Genomic DNA, 18,237 nt, shown 5'->3' on the forward strand with positions numbered 1-18,237 from the left:
CCCTGTACATGCTAATTGTTGAAGGAATTGCAGATAATCCCATCCCCCCCCCCCCCCCCCCCCCCTCTCCCCAAGCTGCAAAGCCTCGTGACATCCATGGCCAGCAAAGCAAGTTGACATGACCATACTAATGCGTGAAACTGTAGCGATGAGTGGGCTCGTTGAAATCAACTCATAGCTCATAGGCTTGCATGATCATTGCCATCACCATTAGCGCAGTTCAATGATGTGCATAATCAATTTGGCATGAGTGTGGTGCTGCCATGTGTGATGCTCGCGAATATGAAGTAGACCGATTACTTGCTGCAATTGATTACAGAAGGCGAATCGCTAATGTAGGGAGACGTTGAGGCACCCCCCCAACGAAAATGCAGCGGTCACCTCTTTCTTGCCAAAAGATCGCGTTACCTAAAGAACTCGATATACTGGTAGGTTTGTTATTTTATTAGTGGGATCTGCACAGATTCCTAATTCTTGTTGCTCCCAGAGGAGCTCTAAAACCCCAACATCACACCCCAAAACAGTGATTGACCGCGGGCAGGTAGGTCGAGAACCTTGAGTGCAGCTTCCATAGCCATTACACTCTCCTGGAAAGCTGCTATTGAAGTTGTACTTTATATAAATAAATAAAAAATAGTTTGCCATCTCCTGCTCACTCGTGCTACGAATGGTTTCGCCTTCCTGATCTTGACACCATCGCCATCCCCTACTCCTACTGCTGCGATTGGTTTCATTTTTTCCTCCTGCCATCGCACGCCACGTGCATCTGCACTCCATGCCGGCCAACAAGGAGTCTCAAAGGATCTTGCAAGATTCACGATTTTAAGAAATCGTTAGCACATATGGCGCATCTACGGAGTTAAAGGGACCTCCATTAGCGCCTCCAGAGGGCCTATGGGGGAGCCCTTTAATTGACATGCATTTCTTGCGCTCCCGAATTGACACAAGAACAAGCTCAGCGAGGACCAAGAACCAACTTCTTCGGGTTGTCAATGGCCTTCTCCTTCACTCTGCCCGAGCTGCAAGCCGAGCTACGTGCCCTGGGCCATGACGGCCTGCCCGATCACGTCATCCTCTCCTTTCTTTCCCAGCTGAGCCTCCCTCTTCCCTCTCCTTCAGCGCCCTCTCGTTCTAGCTCCACCTCTTTGGACTCATCCGGCTACGACTCCGAAGCTTCTTTCTGCAGTACGCATTCTCTTTCTTGCGGCTATGGCAGCCCCAACACATGCACAGGTGATGTAGCTCCTCTCTCAATTGTTGAGCTTGTTGATCAGCAACCCCATAACGGAACTTCATGTCAGGAATTTACGCCTGTTCTGAAGTCAAAAGTTAAGCAACAAGAGCTTCACAATAGTTTCTCTGAAAATTGTGACCTCTACAAAGTAACATCAATTGTCCACAGCTTCAGCAGCGGAAAGGGGCAACGTGCAGTTCAGCATTGCAAAAAGGAAAACCCCTCAGGAAAAACGCAGTTGACAATAACGGAAATAGGGCATACATCACCCCAGAATGCCGGAAATTACAAACCAGAAGAAGGGTGTGAGGCTAGAGATATAAACCATTCTATAGTCAGACAAGAACTCACCAAAGAATCGAGCCCTGATAAGATCATTGAGCATTATTGGATAAGTGTAGGAAAAGAGCATATGAGGGCTATGCACAGTAAAAGCACAAAAGACACGCAGCCAAAGAGCCCTTCAGCTTTGAAGGTGCATGCTGGTGCCTCATCTTCTGGATTGAGGGGGGGGAAGGTTGGGTATAAGAGCTTAATAGAGAAAGTTGAGCAGTGTGAGGATGAACTGCAACGCTTAACTCTGCGTTTACAAGCTCAGCAATGCAAAAAGCCATGGTTTCTTGAAGCAGCCAGAAAGTCAAAGGTCTATCAGAGGGAGACACGTGATGCTGGAGCAAGTGACAATTCATTGCAAGCATCCGGCTCCACATCTTCATTAGGACAAGTATGTGCTCACATCAAAAAATCTATTGATAGAAGCAAAGAATCTGTCATTGGTGTATTCAGTGCACATACATTTGCAGAAAGTATTAGCCAAGAATCGAAGGGGTCATCCTTGGATCTTGTCCAAGAGGCTCCATGTGAGAATCTGCCAGTGTCCATAGAGGGATCTGAGCAGCTGCTTGACACATTCGAGACACCCACATACATTGGAGAAACCCACACATTGGAGACGCAGCCTGCCAGTGACTTATCTGTATTGGAGCATAATGAGCTCCAAGAACCAAATCATCATGAGGATCCGAAAAAGACACAGTTTTGTGGCCATGGTTCTGATCATAGGGATGAACCTGATCCTTCTGTATGCAGTAAATCAAGCTCGGAAAGCTATCAGCATTCAAGTATACTACTCCTTATGATCATCAAAATTGTTTAAGATTTTAGCTTTTCAATGAAGTTGGTGTTTTGGTCATGTCTAGTCACAATCAAAGGCACACTCTTTGGTTATATAAGTGAGTTTTGGTTCTTGTATATGCTTCCTGTAGGACCACTTTATAACTGAATTTTTTATGAAGGCACCATAACCGTGATCAATTGGTATAATAATAATGCTAATAAGGCTCTTGTATATGCTTCCTCTTATATATGGTAATAAGTTATAGCTAAAATTGTGCTCCAAGCATTAGGGTGGGGGTGTGTTCAGTGCATGCATCCAAGTCAGATGTCGTTGAACTCAACCCATGCTTATCTGAATCCAAATTTAAAACATCTATTGGGTGTTGCCAACGAAACTCACTACTGTGCGGGTCTACAATGCCAGCCTCGAGCGGAAACAAAAACGTAGGTCATGTAGAGACTATTCACATTGCTTTGATACCATTGACTTTGGTGGTTCTTTTTTTGGATTGCTCCTTGGAAGTCCACCCTTGTGGTGGCAACTTGAAAGGTCCACTTTCGAAACTCGATGTGCCTCTTGGGGACGCGCCAAAGGAACGGCCATGTGAGGTTTCAACTTCCGAAATTTGACCATCCTTGACTTGGGTGCCCTAAAATCCACACAAAACTGAAATGAGTTTGATTTCTTACGAACAAAGAGAGCTGGTAAATCAAAAGACCGTACCTTGGGAGGGTGAAGCCTCCTAAATGAGAAATCACCTGGTTTTGGCTTCTCTTTATCCGGTTCAGAAAAAAATTTACCTACTTGTTCCTCGTCATGCAATTGGTCGGAGACAATGTTCATAGGTCGATGGGGAGGGTGAGTAGGGGAATGATGATCCTAGGAAAACACGGAATTGACCTTAACAAAACCTTTACTATACCTGTCAAGAGTACCCAAGTTCCTTGATGTGGGGTTGACATAGATGACCGCCGCTTGGGCTCCTCTACGTAGCTCCTTGTTTGTCTGGACGTGAGAGATGAGAGGGGGAGAGGGAATATCGCTCTCGCCTCGAATGAGGAATGACTGCGACACATTATCTTTGATGAGAAACGTGAGCTTCTCCCAATCAATAATGGGCTTGAACCGACGAAACCACTTATTGCCCAAAATGATGTTACATCTTGCAAGTTTAGAGACGAGTAAATTGGGTTTGTTGAATGATGAACTTGACATCATCACATTCTTGAAATATCGAAGCGTCCATGCCTTCATAGAACTCTTGCACTGGGAGGGTGGGAATAGGAGAAGTTTGACGATGTGCATGTTTCACAAGAGATTTACTTATGACATCATGAGAACTTCCAAAATCAAACAACACAATGACCCTTTGACCATTCACGTGTCTATAACATTTTACGAGTTCATCCTCTTCAAAATCCCCTCCTGCTTAGCTTCTTGCTCTGCCACACTCATAGCATTCACTTGAGAGGTAGCATCAGAAGTCAACGCAGTAGAGGTTTCCTTGTTAGATTCTTTCTTAGGACATTCCCTTTTCATGTGACCTACTACGTGACATTGAAAACACCTATGTTCCTTTGCATACAATGCTTGTTCTTCTTCACTTAATTGACCACCTAAAACTCCTTGAGCAATCTTTTCATCGGGTGTGAGTTGAGGTGTATCAGATTTTTCTTTACCCTTATCCTTAGATTTATTGCCCTTAGATTAAGATTGAGATGGAGAATCTGATTGAGAAGAAAATTGAGAGAGTTCTTTTTATGGTCACCATTTCCATTAGAATCCTTGTCCTTAGACGAGTTGTGAGAGGAAGAGTTACCATTACCTGAGGCCGTCTTGAGCTTACCCTTGTTGTGCTTCTCTCTTGGAGTTGAGCCAAGCGTATAGCATCTTGCAATGTCTTTGGATTACCGGCTTCCACATCAAACTTGATCGAGTGGTCCAATCCAAAGAGAAGACTCTAACCTTTCCTCATCCGATTTCTGCACTAGTCCACCTAGTTGCGACACACGGTTAGCATACGACATCACATGTTTACCTTGTTGAGACAAAGCCCGAAAATCCTATTTCAATCTCTTCAGATATTGTGGAGGTAAGAAGCGAGTCTTTAGATCCTCTGCGAACTCCTCCCAACTAAGCTCGAGAGGGGGAACGAGGAGACTCAGAATGGGCAGCCATATGGGCTTCCTGCTTCTTCTCCAACCACTCATCCTTCCAAGTGACAACATCACCCGTGAGATGCATGAAAGCAAAGAGAACTTTGTTTTTATGGGACTTTTTTACAACCGCAAAATAAGATGTAAATTGATGCGACCAAGAATAAATGACAATAGTATCCATCTTACCGTCATACTTACTAAACATGATCATCTCGAGAATTGGTTCGTTGGCCGTGTAGCAATGGTCGCCTCCGTGATGGTCTTGGCAAGATTTTCATAAACGGGCTCTGAAGAAGAGGTATCGGATCACACCGCCAAGGTGGTGATGAGATCACGCATGGTTTGCCTTTCCTTCCTTCGGGCCTTAGCGTCTGCCTTGCGCTCCCGTCTACGAGCGTCGGCTTCGGTCGCCAATCGGCGCTCCTAATGCTCCACCGCTTCCACCCGCTCTAGTCGACGTGTCTCTTCTTGCCGCCTCATCATCTCCATCATCATCCGTATCATAGCCTCCATGGGATTTGGTGGCAAAGGAGGATGGGTTGGGGGAGGGCTAGGAGGATCCATAGGTGGCACTTGCTCGCCTTCTTGATTGGTGGGGGTCTCCATACCGCTACAAGTCTTGACCATGCAAGGATTTCTCCTCTTGGTTCAAGGAAGGTCGCACATTAATCTTCGGGAGACTACCCGCATGCAACACTCGGTATACAATTGGTTACTATTTTTCGACGCTCAAGGCTCATGGCTCTACACGCAATGCCAAGCCTGCTATTCTAAGAGTGGGAGGAGGAGTATACACCAAAGGGCTGCAAACACAACCAAAAACACAAGAGAATTTTTTTTTTCTAGGATTAGTGGATTAGTGCAAAATCTTCAAAGCTTTGATACCAATGTTAGGTGCAGCGGAAATGAAATGGTGAAGGTCTAGTTTTACACTTCCAAAAATCCTTCAACTGCTTTCCTTGCGTTAGTGAATGCTTTGTGCTTCAACGAATGTTCCTTTTACTTTCCCCTCAAGGGAGGGGTTGAGAGAATGCAATAGAGATGTGTTGAGGGAGAGAGAAAGAGAGAGAAGAGAAGAGCAACACCCGATGGGGTCCCAACCAACCCTCTCAAGGGTCCCCCACACCGTTACCGATGTGGTATTTGCTTTAGATTGCGTAAATGGAATGTATACACAATGCAATACCTCAATGCAGACTCTACTGACTCGATGATGACAAATCACTGCGGTAACTCCTCAAGAAGAGGCACCTCCGGGGCTGATTTGATGCACCTTGGATCCTTCTCGATGTGGGATCGTGGATGGCCGCCAAGGGGCTGATTTGCACTCCCAATGTGAGAGGAATGAAGGGCTGAAAACGCAGATCTCGACGATGCCGATGATGGACAACAATGGAGCACTCGATGACAGCGAGGGAATGGCCGAGGTGAGGGCTCAATGGTCTACGAAAGTACTGGACCGCAACAGGCCACACGCGCAGGCTGATCCGAGCCGTTTGCCGGCGAGGAGAAGGGCTGAAATCTGAAAATGCTGTGGCTGATCTGCTGCCAAGGCTGAAACTGCTAACACCAGGCTGAATTCTGAAAACACTGGCTTGAAGGCTGAATTGCAGAAAACACTGGCTGAGGGCTGATTTCAGAAAAAGCTGATTACCTCTGCCTCCTTCGCTTATCTCCTTCTAGCGCTAGCTCCTTGGTTCCCTTTATAGGTGAGAGATGAGCCTTATTAATTTAATTAGGCTTGGGTAGGGCAACTGTCCACCAAACTTTCCAACAGATAAATCAATAAATTGGTTTATATAAAATTGAGCAGGGGTATCTGAACCGGGTGAAATTGTCGCACATCTCACCCCGGGAATCCGGTCGACGCGGGGAATGACTCGTCGGATTCCTCTGACCTGGAACTACATGCTCGTCATGCTAGATGCCCACCTTAGTGTAATACCATCTGTGAAAATGCGTATACAAACCATTTATGCATGAGGGTTCCAAAACTGGAAAACCTAATCTAATGGACTTGTCCGGACATGCAGGTCCTGCGAATAGGCTCACAAAATTGCTGATACTAATCCTCCTAGGATGCTAGACATCCCTATCTAGGAAGAAGGGGAAAACTGGCTCTAGAAGTCGATGAAGCATGTCCACGTGGCACTTAGAGCCATGTGCACGTGACACATAACCTTGGTTTTACCAAGGTTGATAGACCAACCACTGCCGTGGGCAAACCTATGCAAAGCATTCAAGTGACGTTGCATCCCCTTCGGAGAGTCGGAGATCAACACAATATCATCAGCATATAACAATAGTGGAATCCATGTCCCTACCAGCTGTGCACCTCTATCACCCTCTCTCAATATAGTCAGAAACCTCATCCACATACATACCAAATAGAGTAGGAGAGAGCGGGCAGCCCTGCTTCACCGTGATAGTGGAGTGAACTAATGTAGATAACCCCTCTAGAGTGCGTACATGCCCCACTACTAACCTATATAATGCCATGATCCCCCAAATCAGCTCTGTGGGTACTCCCATCTCCTGTAGTCTGCGCATCAATCTAGCTCTAGGCACTGTGTCAAATGCTTTGCGGAAGTCCACAAAGCTACAATAGATCCGTCTACCATGTGATCTGCCCTCCTCAATAATGGCTTTGTCAGAATGTGGTAAAGAGTAGAAGAATCTCTTCTGAACCCTACCTGCCCGGTTACGCGTATACCCTCCCTCTCTGCCCATCTACTCAGCTGCTACTCAAGAATGGATGCGTACAGCCGTGCGAATGTGTGTCCAATCATGATAGTGCGATAATTCCCAAGCTCCATAGGGTCTCCTGACTTGAAGATAGGTACAATAGTAGATAAACTCCAAGTATCAGGCAGGTCCTCACACATGGCATGGTTTAACATCACTGCTAGAAGCTTTGTGAGTAGATCCTTGGCATGTATAAAATGCTCAGCCACTAAGCCATCATGACCATATACTCTCCTTGTCCTCATTCTACCAATGGCCTTCTTCACCATCTCAACGATGAAAAAAGCACGTGTCTGTGGGCATGGCTCCGGGGGGTCGGGAAGAGGTGGCTATTCAGGAAGGGTGTACAGAGACGATGCATACTGCCCTAGGCCTCTGTAGAAATCATGGTAGGAGGGGGGGAGTGCTCATGAAAGAGTCGCCATGCCTCACCTAAGTCCCGACTAAAGAATAGCTGACATAGATCTTGCTCTAGTCGAACCAAAAATGCCCTCTTCTTCCGTCGCACTAGGCATCCGAAGGCACTCCGTGACTATCTGTGAGTGATGTCCCCCAAAAGCACCTCCCTCTGAAGCCTAGCTCTCATCTTGCGGCACTCCTCATCATACCAGCCGTTCTGGGGCATGCTTCCAGAACGTCGCCTCTGCTCAGGCTGGGTGTGTGGGTATGCCTCTACTGCTGCATCATGTAATGTCGGTGTCAGTATAGTGGTAAGCTCCTCTAGAGGTTGCCCTGGCTCCTCGGTGCACAGGCGTCTGTAGATCCCATCTATGTAGACAGAGTCCGTCTCCCGTATGAAGGTGTAGCGAGGAGGGGCTGCTATCCGTGGTATGTGTGCTAGGGAAGATGCTATCAAAGAAGGATTAGCTAGCTTAGATTTGCAAAGTTTTCTCAATTTCGCGTATTTAGAGTGGCAAGCGTCACTGAAATAGAAGCCAGTTGGAATCGAATGGGAAGATCGACCAATTCGAAGAAGAAAAGATCAGAAGCTACACTAAACTGGAAAGAGATAAAGCTCTGTTGTGCCATGACATAATCCACTGTGTTGGATCCATGTCTGTGTGGAAAGCATGTAAAACCTCCCGTAGCGGGAAATCTCTCTAGGCCATTCAGAAGCGTGTGTGCTAGGGGTGGTGACAATTTGTTCTTTTGTTGCCACCACTTCCTCCTTCTCTAGTCGTCCTCCTCTAGTCGTGCTGCATGCTATGTCTTGACAGCTAGTGTTGCGGATGCTACCTGTCGCCCTTTGGAATGAGGTTTGCGTGGGATGCTCTAGGCTAACAACTCAGAACCCCCCCCCCCCCGTGCCGCCTTTTTTTGTTTCTTGTATTCGTGAAATGTACGCTTGCTGCCTTTTGCGTTTCTTTCTTCTTTTCCACAAGTCTTTCTTCAAGTCTGTGATTGCTGCGTGCATGCCTTTTGATTGCTTGAGTTTCTTTCTTTTGTATCACTGCTAGTGGCTGCTTGTGAGTGGGGTGTGTGTTTGAGCATCAAGCCCTCGGCGTTTTCCACCCTCAGCACTAGTCACAGCACCCCCCCCCTGACCGTGGCGTTTTCCAGCTTGCAGCAATCGCCAACTTCCCAGTTTGCCTAGCGCTTTTGCTAGTGCTACCAAATCTGCCAGCGTTTTCATTTTCAGCCTGAAGTGAAGCATTTGCAGCAGCGTTTTTCAGCATTCAAGACAGCAGCAGATTCAGCCCTAGCCCTTGCAGAAGATCCCCATTTTCAGCCCTCAAAAACACAGCCAAAACAGAGATTTCAGCCACCCCGAAACAGTCCCAGATTTTCAGCCATAGCGTTTTTATGACAGCAGATAGAAGACCGGAGATTTCAGCCCTTAAGTCGTCGTCGTCATCCCCGTCGTCATCGTCGACATAGCCTAGACTTGCATCAGTCACTTGCATTCATTTGTACCAGATTGTGCAATCATAAGTAGACCACTCTCGCCGACGAGAGTGGGGCCTTCGGAGGAGGGTTTTACAACGTCTCTGGTGTCGTATCTCTCTTCTCTCTCTATATCTCAGTGTCATACACTTGCACGCACAGTGTCCACTCACTTTGTTCGTGATCATAGCACTCTCTCATCAAGAACGGAAGCCTCTCCCTTCCATAAGAACAAAAAGGAACCTTGAGCACAGTTCGGAGCACTCATCTTAAGCAAAGCGCAAACATTCATGCCGCAGCACCTAACATTGGTATCAGAGCTTTGGTAGTGTTCTGTATCACTCAAGGAAAGAACCACAAGAATCACAAGATTTTTTTTTTTGCTTGTTGCGGTCGCACGAACCCAAGTTCGCTTGGGCGTGTCGATTCCTAATCCTGTTTTTTGAAGAGTGTCAGGAATCCCAAGAAAGAAGGGCTTGTCCAGCCTCCCCTTGTGTCTCTTTTCACTCATTGAGAGCGGACCGTGCACTTAGCGGCCGGCCAATCGACGTGAGGGGGGAAAAAGCTACCTTGGTGTGAGCGCAAGGCCGCCAAGGGGTGCGCCCACAGAAAGGAGTAGAACTCGGGTGAAGAGAAGTTCCTTCTCAAACACGGTTTGCAAGCGAAAGAAAACCTCAAGAACCTCAAGATCCTCAAGAACCTCAAGACCCTCAAGACCCTCAAGAACCCAAGTTCCTCGTGGACTTAAGGACCAAAGATCATAGTGCATGGTTGTCACCCGAAGCGGAATGGATACTTCGCATACAGGTGATGAGCATGAGAGAGGCGACGAAGAATTTTCCCCACCAGGAGATTTTTTCGACTCTCCCCCTTCGCCATCTACGCCACCAAGTGTACCAAACCCTATGGAGGCAATGGTCAAGCAGATGATGACCATGATGGATAAAGAAGAAGCAAATTGCATTGCTAAGGACCGCAAGCAAGAAGCAAATCGCCTTGCTTTAGAACGCGAGCGCGACGAACGCAAAGAACGAAAACAACAAAGAAAGGCGGAAGAGGCAGCACAAAGCGCGGCCTTTGAGGCCGAGCGTGTAGCTCAAAGAGTGGCTTTGGAGATCGAGCGTGAGGCTCAACGAGAACTACGCACTCAAGAATTGATTCGACAAGTACTTGCCTCGAAATCCGAACCACCCAATGATCGTGGGAGTTCCTCAAGTAGCACAAGCCACGATGCGGATTCCAACCATCCCGTCACAGAGAAGTTGACTTTCAGTAAGTATGATGGTAAGATGGATGCTAAAGGTTATTCATTCTTGGTTGCATCAATTTAATGCTTATTTTGCGACAACTAAGAAGACAGGAAATAGCAAAGTTTTGACGGCAGCTATGTACCTTGCCGGTGATGCCATCAATTGGTACCACACATGGCAAGAGGCACAGCTAGCTGCGCACCTAGAGGAAGCCGACGAATTCACGCCCCTTTCCTTCAATTGGGCTGATTTCCAAGACAAGCTTAAGGCGCGGTTTATGCCACCTTAGTACCTCGCACGATTGAAGGACGATTGGCGCACTCTCAAGCAAAATGGTATGCCGGTTATGTCTTTTTCTAATCGTGTTTTGCAGCTAGGTACCCAATTACTCAAGTCATATGATGAACGCAAAGAGGCATTCCTTTTTGGATTGGACGAGTATATCAAGTACGATGTCGAGGTGCTCGATCCAATCTATCTCAACAAGGCGGTAGCGATTGCTCTCGCACAAGAGATGAAGCATAACAAGGGAAAGCCTAAGGAGAACAATATTTCCATAAGTACCTCGCAAACATCTCAGAACGGTAAGAATGGTAACTCTTCTAATTAATCTTCCAACAGTCTCTCAGAAAAGAATTCTTCCAATGAATCTAAGGGTAAGGCTAACACAATTGCTAAACCTAAGCTTACTCCAGATGAAAAGGTAGCACAAGGAATTGTAGGAGGATATATCACGTTGGAAGAGCAAAGCACTTATTCTAAGGAAGGTCGTTGTTTTCATTGTCATATTAAGGGTCACATAAAAAGAACATGTCCTAAGCTTGAATCGAATGAATCTAAAGAATCCACAGAATCCACTTTCTCTGTCAATGCAATTAATGATAACACGAGTGTGTCTTAAGTTCTCATGACCCTCTCATTGATGATTCTCTCATTAAATGTTATGGTCGTACGTCAGGGCAGCGTTTTGTCATATTGTTTGACCCAAGTAGTATGTATGATGTGATCAGTCCCTCTCTTGTTGAGAGAGCTCGCCTCGAAGTTAGTCAGAGATCTCCTATCGAGGTCTCTGGTGTTATTCCCGGTATGGACGCTCTCATCATGGAGGAGTGCCTTGATGTGTTGTTTGCAATTCAACAAGCTGCCTTCACTAGACGATTTGTTGTTTCTCCTCTCTCAGGATGTGATATGATATTGGGCATTCGATGGTTTCGTGATAATAACCCTCTCATTGATTGGGAGGCTAACACTTTCACTCTCAATGCCAAAAGTGCTTCTCCCATTGTTATTCATGGAGAGGACATTGTTCATTCTCCATCTCTCATTTCTAATATGCAAGACAAGATTGAAAGGATTCAGGAGAAGGAGACTCTCTTAGTCTCTTCTTCTCCAAAGCATGACACACAGGATTTGAATGATATTGCTAAGCATGATGATTTGGATACTAAAGACAAGCATGATGATTTGCATGATCAAGATGTGATTTCTCACAAGCATGATGAGTTGCATGAAGAAGATGCGATTGTTCACAAGGATGTGTTAGTTGATGCTTTTTCTAGCGAAGCTAACCTCGTTGCAGATTCGATCAATCTTGAAGGATCGATCTTGGCTCTCGAGCTTAGGTCCAAAGAACCCTCACAGGAAGTATTATGTGTTCGCATGATTGATACACACGCATTGTTCGAATATTTCATTCGTGATCGTTTCCTGTATTTTAGTCAGCATCTTTATGTAATCCCTTTCCCTAGGCATGACATATTGTACGTTGAGCACGTTTCACTCATGAATGAGCACGAATGTATGCGGATTTTTCATGAAAAGTTGAAAAGTATGTATGTAAGGAAGTCACATTCTATGTCTCTTCCTTGGCATGACACAGTTTCCGAACGAGCACATGAAAGTATGAGCACGAAGCATGGGCATTTCCGTTGTGAATTGCCAAAGTTGATTGATCTAGATCATAAGAGAAAGATTCGATCTCATTGTTTGCGTGTATGTGGTGAACGGTTTGGCACTCCGTCTTGTTCACCTACATTGCATGCACAGTCTTTTAGGAAGACAAAATTTTTTCCAGTCACTTTACATGGAATGGGTATGTTCATGTTTTTGTGTTGGAAATGGTTTCAAGAATTTTCAGTCATGGAGATTCTTGAAGAAGAAAGAAACAGGACTCTCGACAAAGTTGAAGTATCTAAGGATCCAAAGGAGACTTTGTGTCGCTTTCGGCGCGGCCCAAAGAAGCAAGCGTTGCAGACCTTTATGAAGTTTAAGTACCGCATGACCCACACATCAGAGTGGGACGGCGAAGAGTCCCTTCCAAGATTCCGGATGCTATTGGCTATCTCCCTTGACGCCATACAGTTCGGTACCAGTACCTCACTTTGAAAAGGAGGGGATGTCACGTGACACATCCAACCCTTTGTGTCCGTGGACAAGCTATAGCATAGCAAGGGTTCAGTTCAGTCCAGTCAGTCTAGATTAGAAGTGATCTGGCACTTTTGTGAGTCTATTCGTAGACCGTGTATGCCCAGTCACTTAGCAATAGATATATATCGTCTGGTTGCACACAACATGATCATTAGTATTCCCATCAGAATCCATTAGAATCAGTTAGGGGATTTTTCCAATGCATTTAGCCTATTTTCCCTATTTTTGACATTTTTCACTTATTAATTTAAGTGACTTTCCAACAAAAGTAGGTAGGGCAATTTTGCTAAGTTTGTATATAAGCAAACCCAAGTTAGCACTCAATGGCAGAAGAGGCAGCAGGAGCTACCCGCTCAACAGGCACCTTCTTAGCAAGAACCATCAAGAGCATCAAGCCCTTGGCGTTTTCCACCCTCAGCACTAGCGTTTTTGGTCTTCATCAGCACCTCCCCCTGACCCTGGCGTTTTCCTGCTTGCAGCAATCGCCAACTTCCCAGTTTGCCTAGCGTTTTTGCCAGCGCTACCAAATCTGCCAGCGTTTTCATTTTCAGCCTGAAGTGAAGCATTTGCAGCAGCGTTTTTCAGCATTCAAGACAGCAGCAGATTCAGCCCTAGCCCTTGCAGAAGATCCCCATTTTCAGCCCTCAAAAACACAGCCAAAACAGAGATTTCAGCCACCCCGAAACAGTCCCAGATTTTCAGCCATAGCGTTTTTATGACAGCAGATAGAAGACCGGAGATTTCAGCCCTTAAGTCGTCGTCGTCATCGTCGACATAGCCTAGACTTGCATCAGTCACTTGCATTCATTTGTACCAGATTGTGCAATCATAAGTAGACCACTCTCGCCGACGAGAGTGGGGCCTTCGGAGGAGGGTTTTACGTCTCTGGTGTCGTATCTCTCTTCTCTCTCTATATCTCAGTCTCATACACTTGCACGCACAGTGTCCACTCACTTTGTTCGTGATCATAGAACTCTCTCATCAAGAACGGAAGCCTCTCCCTTCCATAAGAACAAAAAGGAACCTTGAGCACAATTCAGAGCACTCATCTTAAGCAAAGCGCAAACATTCATTCCGCTGCACCTAACAATTTGGAAGGGAAAGCCACTTATTCAGTTGGAGTGGGATCTTGGTGAGTGGTAGTGGCGCCCCTCTATCCTTTTTTGAGTAATCTGTCTCCCTTGGGAGGAGACTTCTTTTTCAAACTTGGCACCCTTCTCCCTACCCACACCGGTCATAGGTATGGCAGGATCAACACATCCTCCCCGCGTTCTAGAGACAATTTTGGTCATGCATTTGGACCCTCCAGATTAGCCGCAAGATATGTTGTTTCATGTGCATGATAGCATATGCTGGATTGCCCATTGGTACTTGGTCGGCAGTCACTGGTCATGACCTGACTTGTTAGAGATGTACTTTAGAGCCCGAGTCTTTGAGGCACATTGCTCTGGGTTTGTCCTTTTGCACAGCCATTGTGGATCGCAGTTTGTTGTTTGTTGATTAGAGTGGGAATACACGATGGGTTCGTAGCGTGGAGGGCAGTCGCATGGCTTTTGCAATTTCTGGGGTCTCACACCTTTTTTCAGGGCTTGCCGACAGATCCGGATTTCCTGCTTACTTCATTGGGTTATAGACCGGGCACTCTAGAGATGATCCCATATGCAAGTCACCAGATGGATTTCTGCCAGCGAGACATAGTATTCATCACGATATGTAGCATCACGCTTTGGACCATGTGGAAGGCTCGATGTGCCCACATTCTGGGCTCACAATGCTCCCCTACGTCAACCATTTTGACAGCCTTTTGGACAGAGCTGCTGCATACTCTTCGCAGTCATTGGGATTCTTCAGCCGGCTCCTCAAGGGCAGTGGAGTAGCGTCGGTGCGTCTTTCTTCACACGTGGGGACGGTCGTCAGTTCTTTTCCGTTGGGATCAAGGTCACATCACATGGCATTATGTACCCCCACAATGCTTCATTCTACATTCATCATATGGGCCACCTTGATCTTTACATAGCCTACACGTTGTCACTCCTCTTTTGTACTTCCTTTGGGTCATAGGCCATTGAGCATCTCCCGAGGTCGCTTATGTACACAGAATACCGCCCCTATTCTCACCCAGAAGAAGAAGAAGAGAATTTTAACATCGTAGGAAACTATCCCAAGAGACCTTAGAGAGAGAGAGAGAGATTTTTACATCTATTACAAGCCAAAGTCGGCCTGTGAGACAAATCAAATATACATTGTGTGTCATTCATCTATTGGGAAAGGACAAAAGTACAAAGTAACAAAATGTGGTCCTATGGTAAGGGGGGAGGGGTTGATCCATGGGAGGCTAGGATACAAGATACATGATAGGGGGGCTCTATCTCTAGAGTCTATGGGTGCACATCTATGTGCTCAAGGAAGTACAATCATGAAGTGCACACATGTATATTTGATTTCTCTCACATGCCGACCTGTAATAGATGTAAAAATATCTATTGGGAAAGGACAAAAGTACAAAGTAACAAAATGTGGTCCTATGGTCAGGGGGAGGGGAGGCTAGGATACAAGATACATGATAGGGGGGAGGGGGGCTCTATCTCTAGAGAGTATGGGTGCACATCTATGTGCTCAAGGAAGTACAATCATGAAGTGCATGAGGCGGACTAGCTCCATCCTATGTCAAACTGAGGATGTAAGATCTGGTACCTGGGTGGGTGTGGTGTAAGGGCTGCACGTATGATCGCGGATGGGTCTGCTAGCATCAGAACAAATCTCTCCTGGGCTGTTTGGTGGTGGCGAGTTGGGATCTCCTGGATGTGCATGTGATGAAGTTTTGGAGCTGTGTATCCTCGAGCTTGGGGGCGTTTCCTAGCTCTCACCATCTTGGCGTGCTGTAGGGTGACCTCACGTTGTATCCATGTGACAGGTGACGGTAGGGAGGTGGTCCTCTGGAAGAAGTCTGTAAGCTGTGAATGTCTACCACCCTTTGGTGCCGCTACAGATGCCAGCAGTGTCTATGTCTATGTATCTCCACTAGAAAACGGCCAAACTGGCGCTGAGGTTCTTGAGGCTACTTTGGATGGTCAGCTTTAGTGTCAACTTTAGTCTGATCAGTTGGAGGAACCAGGGTGGGTGAGGTGGTATGACTGCTAGGCTTAACCAAGCACACTTTGGTAAAGAATAAAAGACTCAACTCTTATCTTATTGCAAAGGGATTCTTATGAAGGGGTCATTCAGTAGCAATTTGTGGGCGCATCCAATATTAGTGGTTAATTCTGCAGGATCTTCTGGAGATTCAAGAAGCAATGCTTCACAAGAAGTGTCAGCTTGTGCTGCTTTGAGGAGACGTCCCTGCAGCACTCTGACGCAACAAAGAAGACGGGGTGGAAAAATCGACCGAGTTGCAAGGTAAAAGCCTCCTACTCTGCAGATTTTGGTTTCTGTTGTCCTTTTCTTGTGTGTGGAGAAGGGTGGGTGTTTTTTTCTTGTCAGAGAAAGGAAGGGGGAAGGGGGGGAGGAGGGATTTTTCTGTGTTTCTTACGCAGGGGTAGGTTTAGAGAAACTTCACCAAGCATGGAATGTTGAATGAGTATTTATGGTAATTCGGTTCACATAAAACCAGGGAACAAAACCGGGTTTACATCTCTCTCACAAGCACTAACAGCAATCATGGATCAGGGAATAGGCATTTCTGGCCTACATAAGGTCTTAGTAAAGCATGAACAAATGGGAGGAATTGTCAACCGTTGGATAAAGCTTGTCGATTATTGCGACACAGCAAGTTAATGAGGAAAGTTTGTTTTCTACATAATTCTTGTAAGAGAAGCATTAACTTAGCATTGTCTTTTGTATAGGTAGGCCAATCTGATGAGAGGGACTTAAGTTCCTATTTCTATAAAGAGGGGTCTTGAGTAGTGGCCATTGTGACTTTTTACCTGGTTAGATTGATTTTTAACAAAGCATTTGTTAGCTCAAGTGGTAATACTAGTTGAATGCTTATACTCTTTGCTATCATCCCCAGCTTTAAGTATGGATGCATTAAATATGAAAAAAGAGGGAAAAAGAACAATATTGTTTATTAGTCTTGTTTGCATGCTTTTTTGTATCCATCTTGTGGATTGCCAATATGTTGCAGGTTTGCAGAAATGCAAAAACTGTGGAAGAAGGATGCATTTCTCGTCGCTAGCGAAGCAGGAGGAAAGAGAAAGGGAGTACAGAGTTTCCATCACCACTTTTCAACCTTGCATAGCACCAGCTCTTATTAGGTCATGTAACAAGTTGCACACTATTCTCATATTGCACATTCTCAATATTCATTCACTTCTCAACAACCTTACATTGCTAGAGATACAATCAAGGTTCTCTCTCTCTCTCTCTCTCTCTCTCTCTCTCTCTCTCTCTTTCAGCTCTCCATTACGACCCTCATCACCGCTATCCTTGAGCATTGAGAGTTAATTATCAACCCCGCACAGTACATCAAATGTATCTTTAGTCCCATATGTCATATTTGACCTCCAAGGACGATAATAATCTTCCCTTAAATAATGTCATTGTTTGATTCAATAATGCTGATGGTATCAACAGTCATAAATATTAATTCTTTAATCAAAACTAAGCAGCATTGTAGGTGGCAACACTAGTATTCTTTTTCTAGCATCTGCTGCAAATGCTTATTCGATAGCATGCTATAACCTCGTATTTCGTAGACTTGGCCTCTTGCAGTGATATAGAGACAAAACCATCAAACTTCGTAGCATTATACTCGATCACAAGTTTCCAAGTGGAGGTAAAAGTCTGATAAGAATTTGGAAACACAGCAAGAGTCTGCACAAAAGAGGTGCTTAGAACGACTTTGCCAACAACAATTGAGTCTTCCTCGATATCTCTAATCTCTACAAGTAATACATCCGGATCTTGTTATTCAGGTAAGTAATTTTGCCTCATCATGTCAAGCTACAAAGAAGCTAGTCAATATACCACATACTTGCTTTGTTTTTCTTGTTAAGCAATAATGTAATACTTAAGAGAGTGTGAAATCAATGCAAGAGTTTGCACATCTCTAGCATCCCAAGATGACTTCTCTTTATGAATCTTTTTTTTTTTTAATAGCAAAACTCACAATTGTGAGTGAATTATATTGAACAGCCCAATAAATTACAAGGTCTTGTCATGCTCTTGTTAAGCCATGACATCATTTAGGGACCATACTTACATCGGCTATCAAGGCAGCCACCCCTACCAACCCGCCTCCTCATCCTTGATACACAAGATTATGGACCTTCTCTTTATGAATCTTAAGGAGGATAAAGATTGGTAGCATTCACAATGAAGGAAGCATTGCAGTATTAGTTTGTAAAAGAATGTACATAATGCCTCTTTATATGGGCATAGTTGATACATAATGCCTCTTTATATGGGCATTCACAATGAAGG

The 18,237-nt window shown here is 45.4% G+C and overlaps 1 protein-coding gene across 2 annotated transcripts; it reads left to right on the forward strand.

Annotated features, from left to right (window-relative positions):
* The first annotated feature begins 911 nt into the window (after nucleotides 1-911).
* On the forward strand, nucleotides 912-17,445 carry LOC147441388 (uncharacterized). 2 transcript variants are annotated; one of them, XM_086483712.1, is made up of 4 exons: nucleotides 1,064-1,233; nucleotides 1,302-2,355; nucleotides 16,086-16,212; nucleotides 16,940-17,445. In XM_086483712.1, exons 1-4 carry the CDS (start codon nucleotides 1,210-1,212, stop codon nucleotides 17,067-17,069), a joined length of 1,335 nt encoding a protein of 444 aa, XP_086339838.1. In that variant the 5' UTR covers nucleotides 1,064-1,209; the 3' UTR covers nucleotides 17,070-17,445. The 2 variants fall into 2 exon arrangements, with proteins under 2 accessions (XP_086339837.1, XP_086339838.1); XM_086483711.1 differs by having other exon boundaries at nucleotides 912-2,355; nucleotides 16,940-17,443.
* Nucleotides 17,446-18,237: the final 792 nt, after the last annotated feature.

The sequence above is a fragment of the Adiantum capillus-veneris genome, chromosome 15 (assembly GCF_014529385.1).
Source record: "Adiantum capillus-veneris isolate H3 chromosome 15, ASM1452938v2, whole genome shotgun sequence".
Classification (NCBI taxonomy): Eukaryota; Viridiplantae; Streptophyta; class Polypodiopsida; order Polypodiales; family Pteridaceae; genus Adiantum; species Adiantum capillus-veneris.

Coding starts and splice junctions, on each gene's coding strand:
- LOC147441388 (XM_086483711.1), top strand. CDS start 993: ATGGCCTTCTCCTTCACTCTGCCCGAGCTGCAAGCCGAGCTACGTGCC. Junction 2,356..16,085: donor GGAAAGCTATCAGCATTCAA/GTATACTACTCC, acceptor TTAATTCTGCAG/GATCTTCTGGAGATTCAAGA. Junction 16,213..16,939: donor AAAATCGACCGAGTTGCAAG/GTAAAAGCCTCC, acceptor AATATGTTGCAG/GTTTGCAGAAATGCAAAAAC.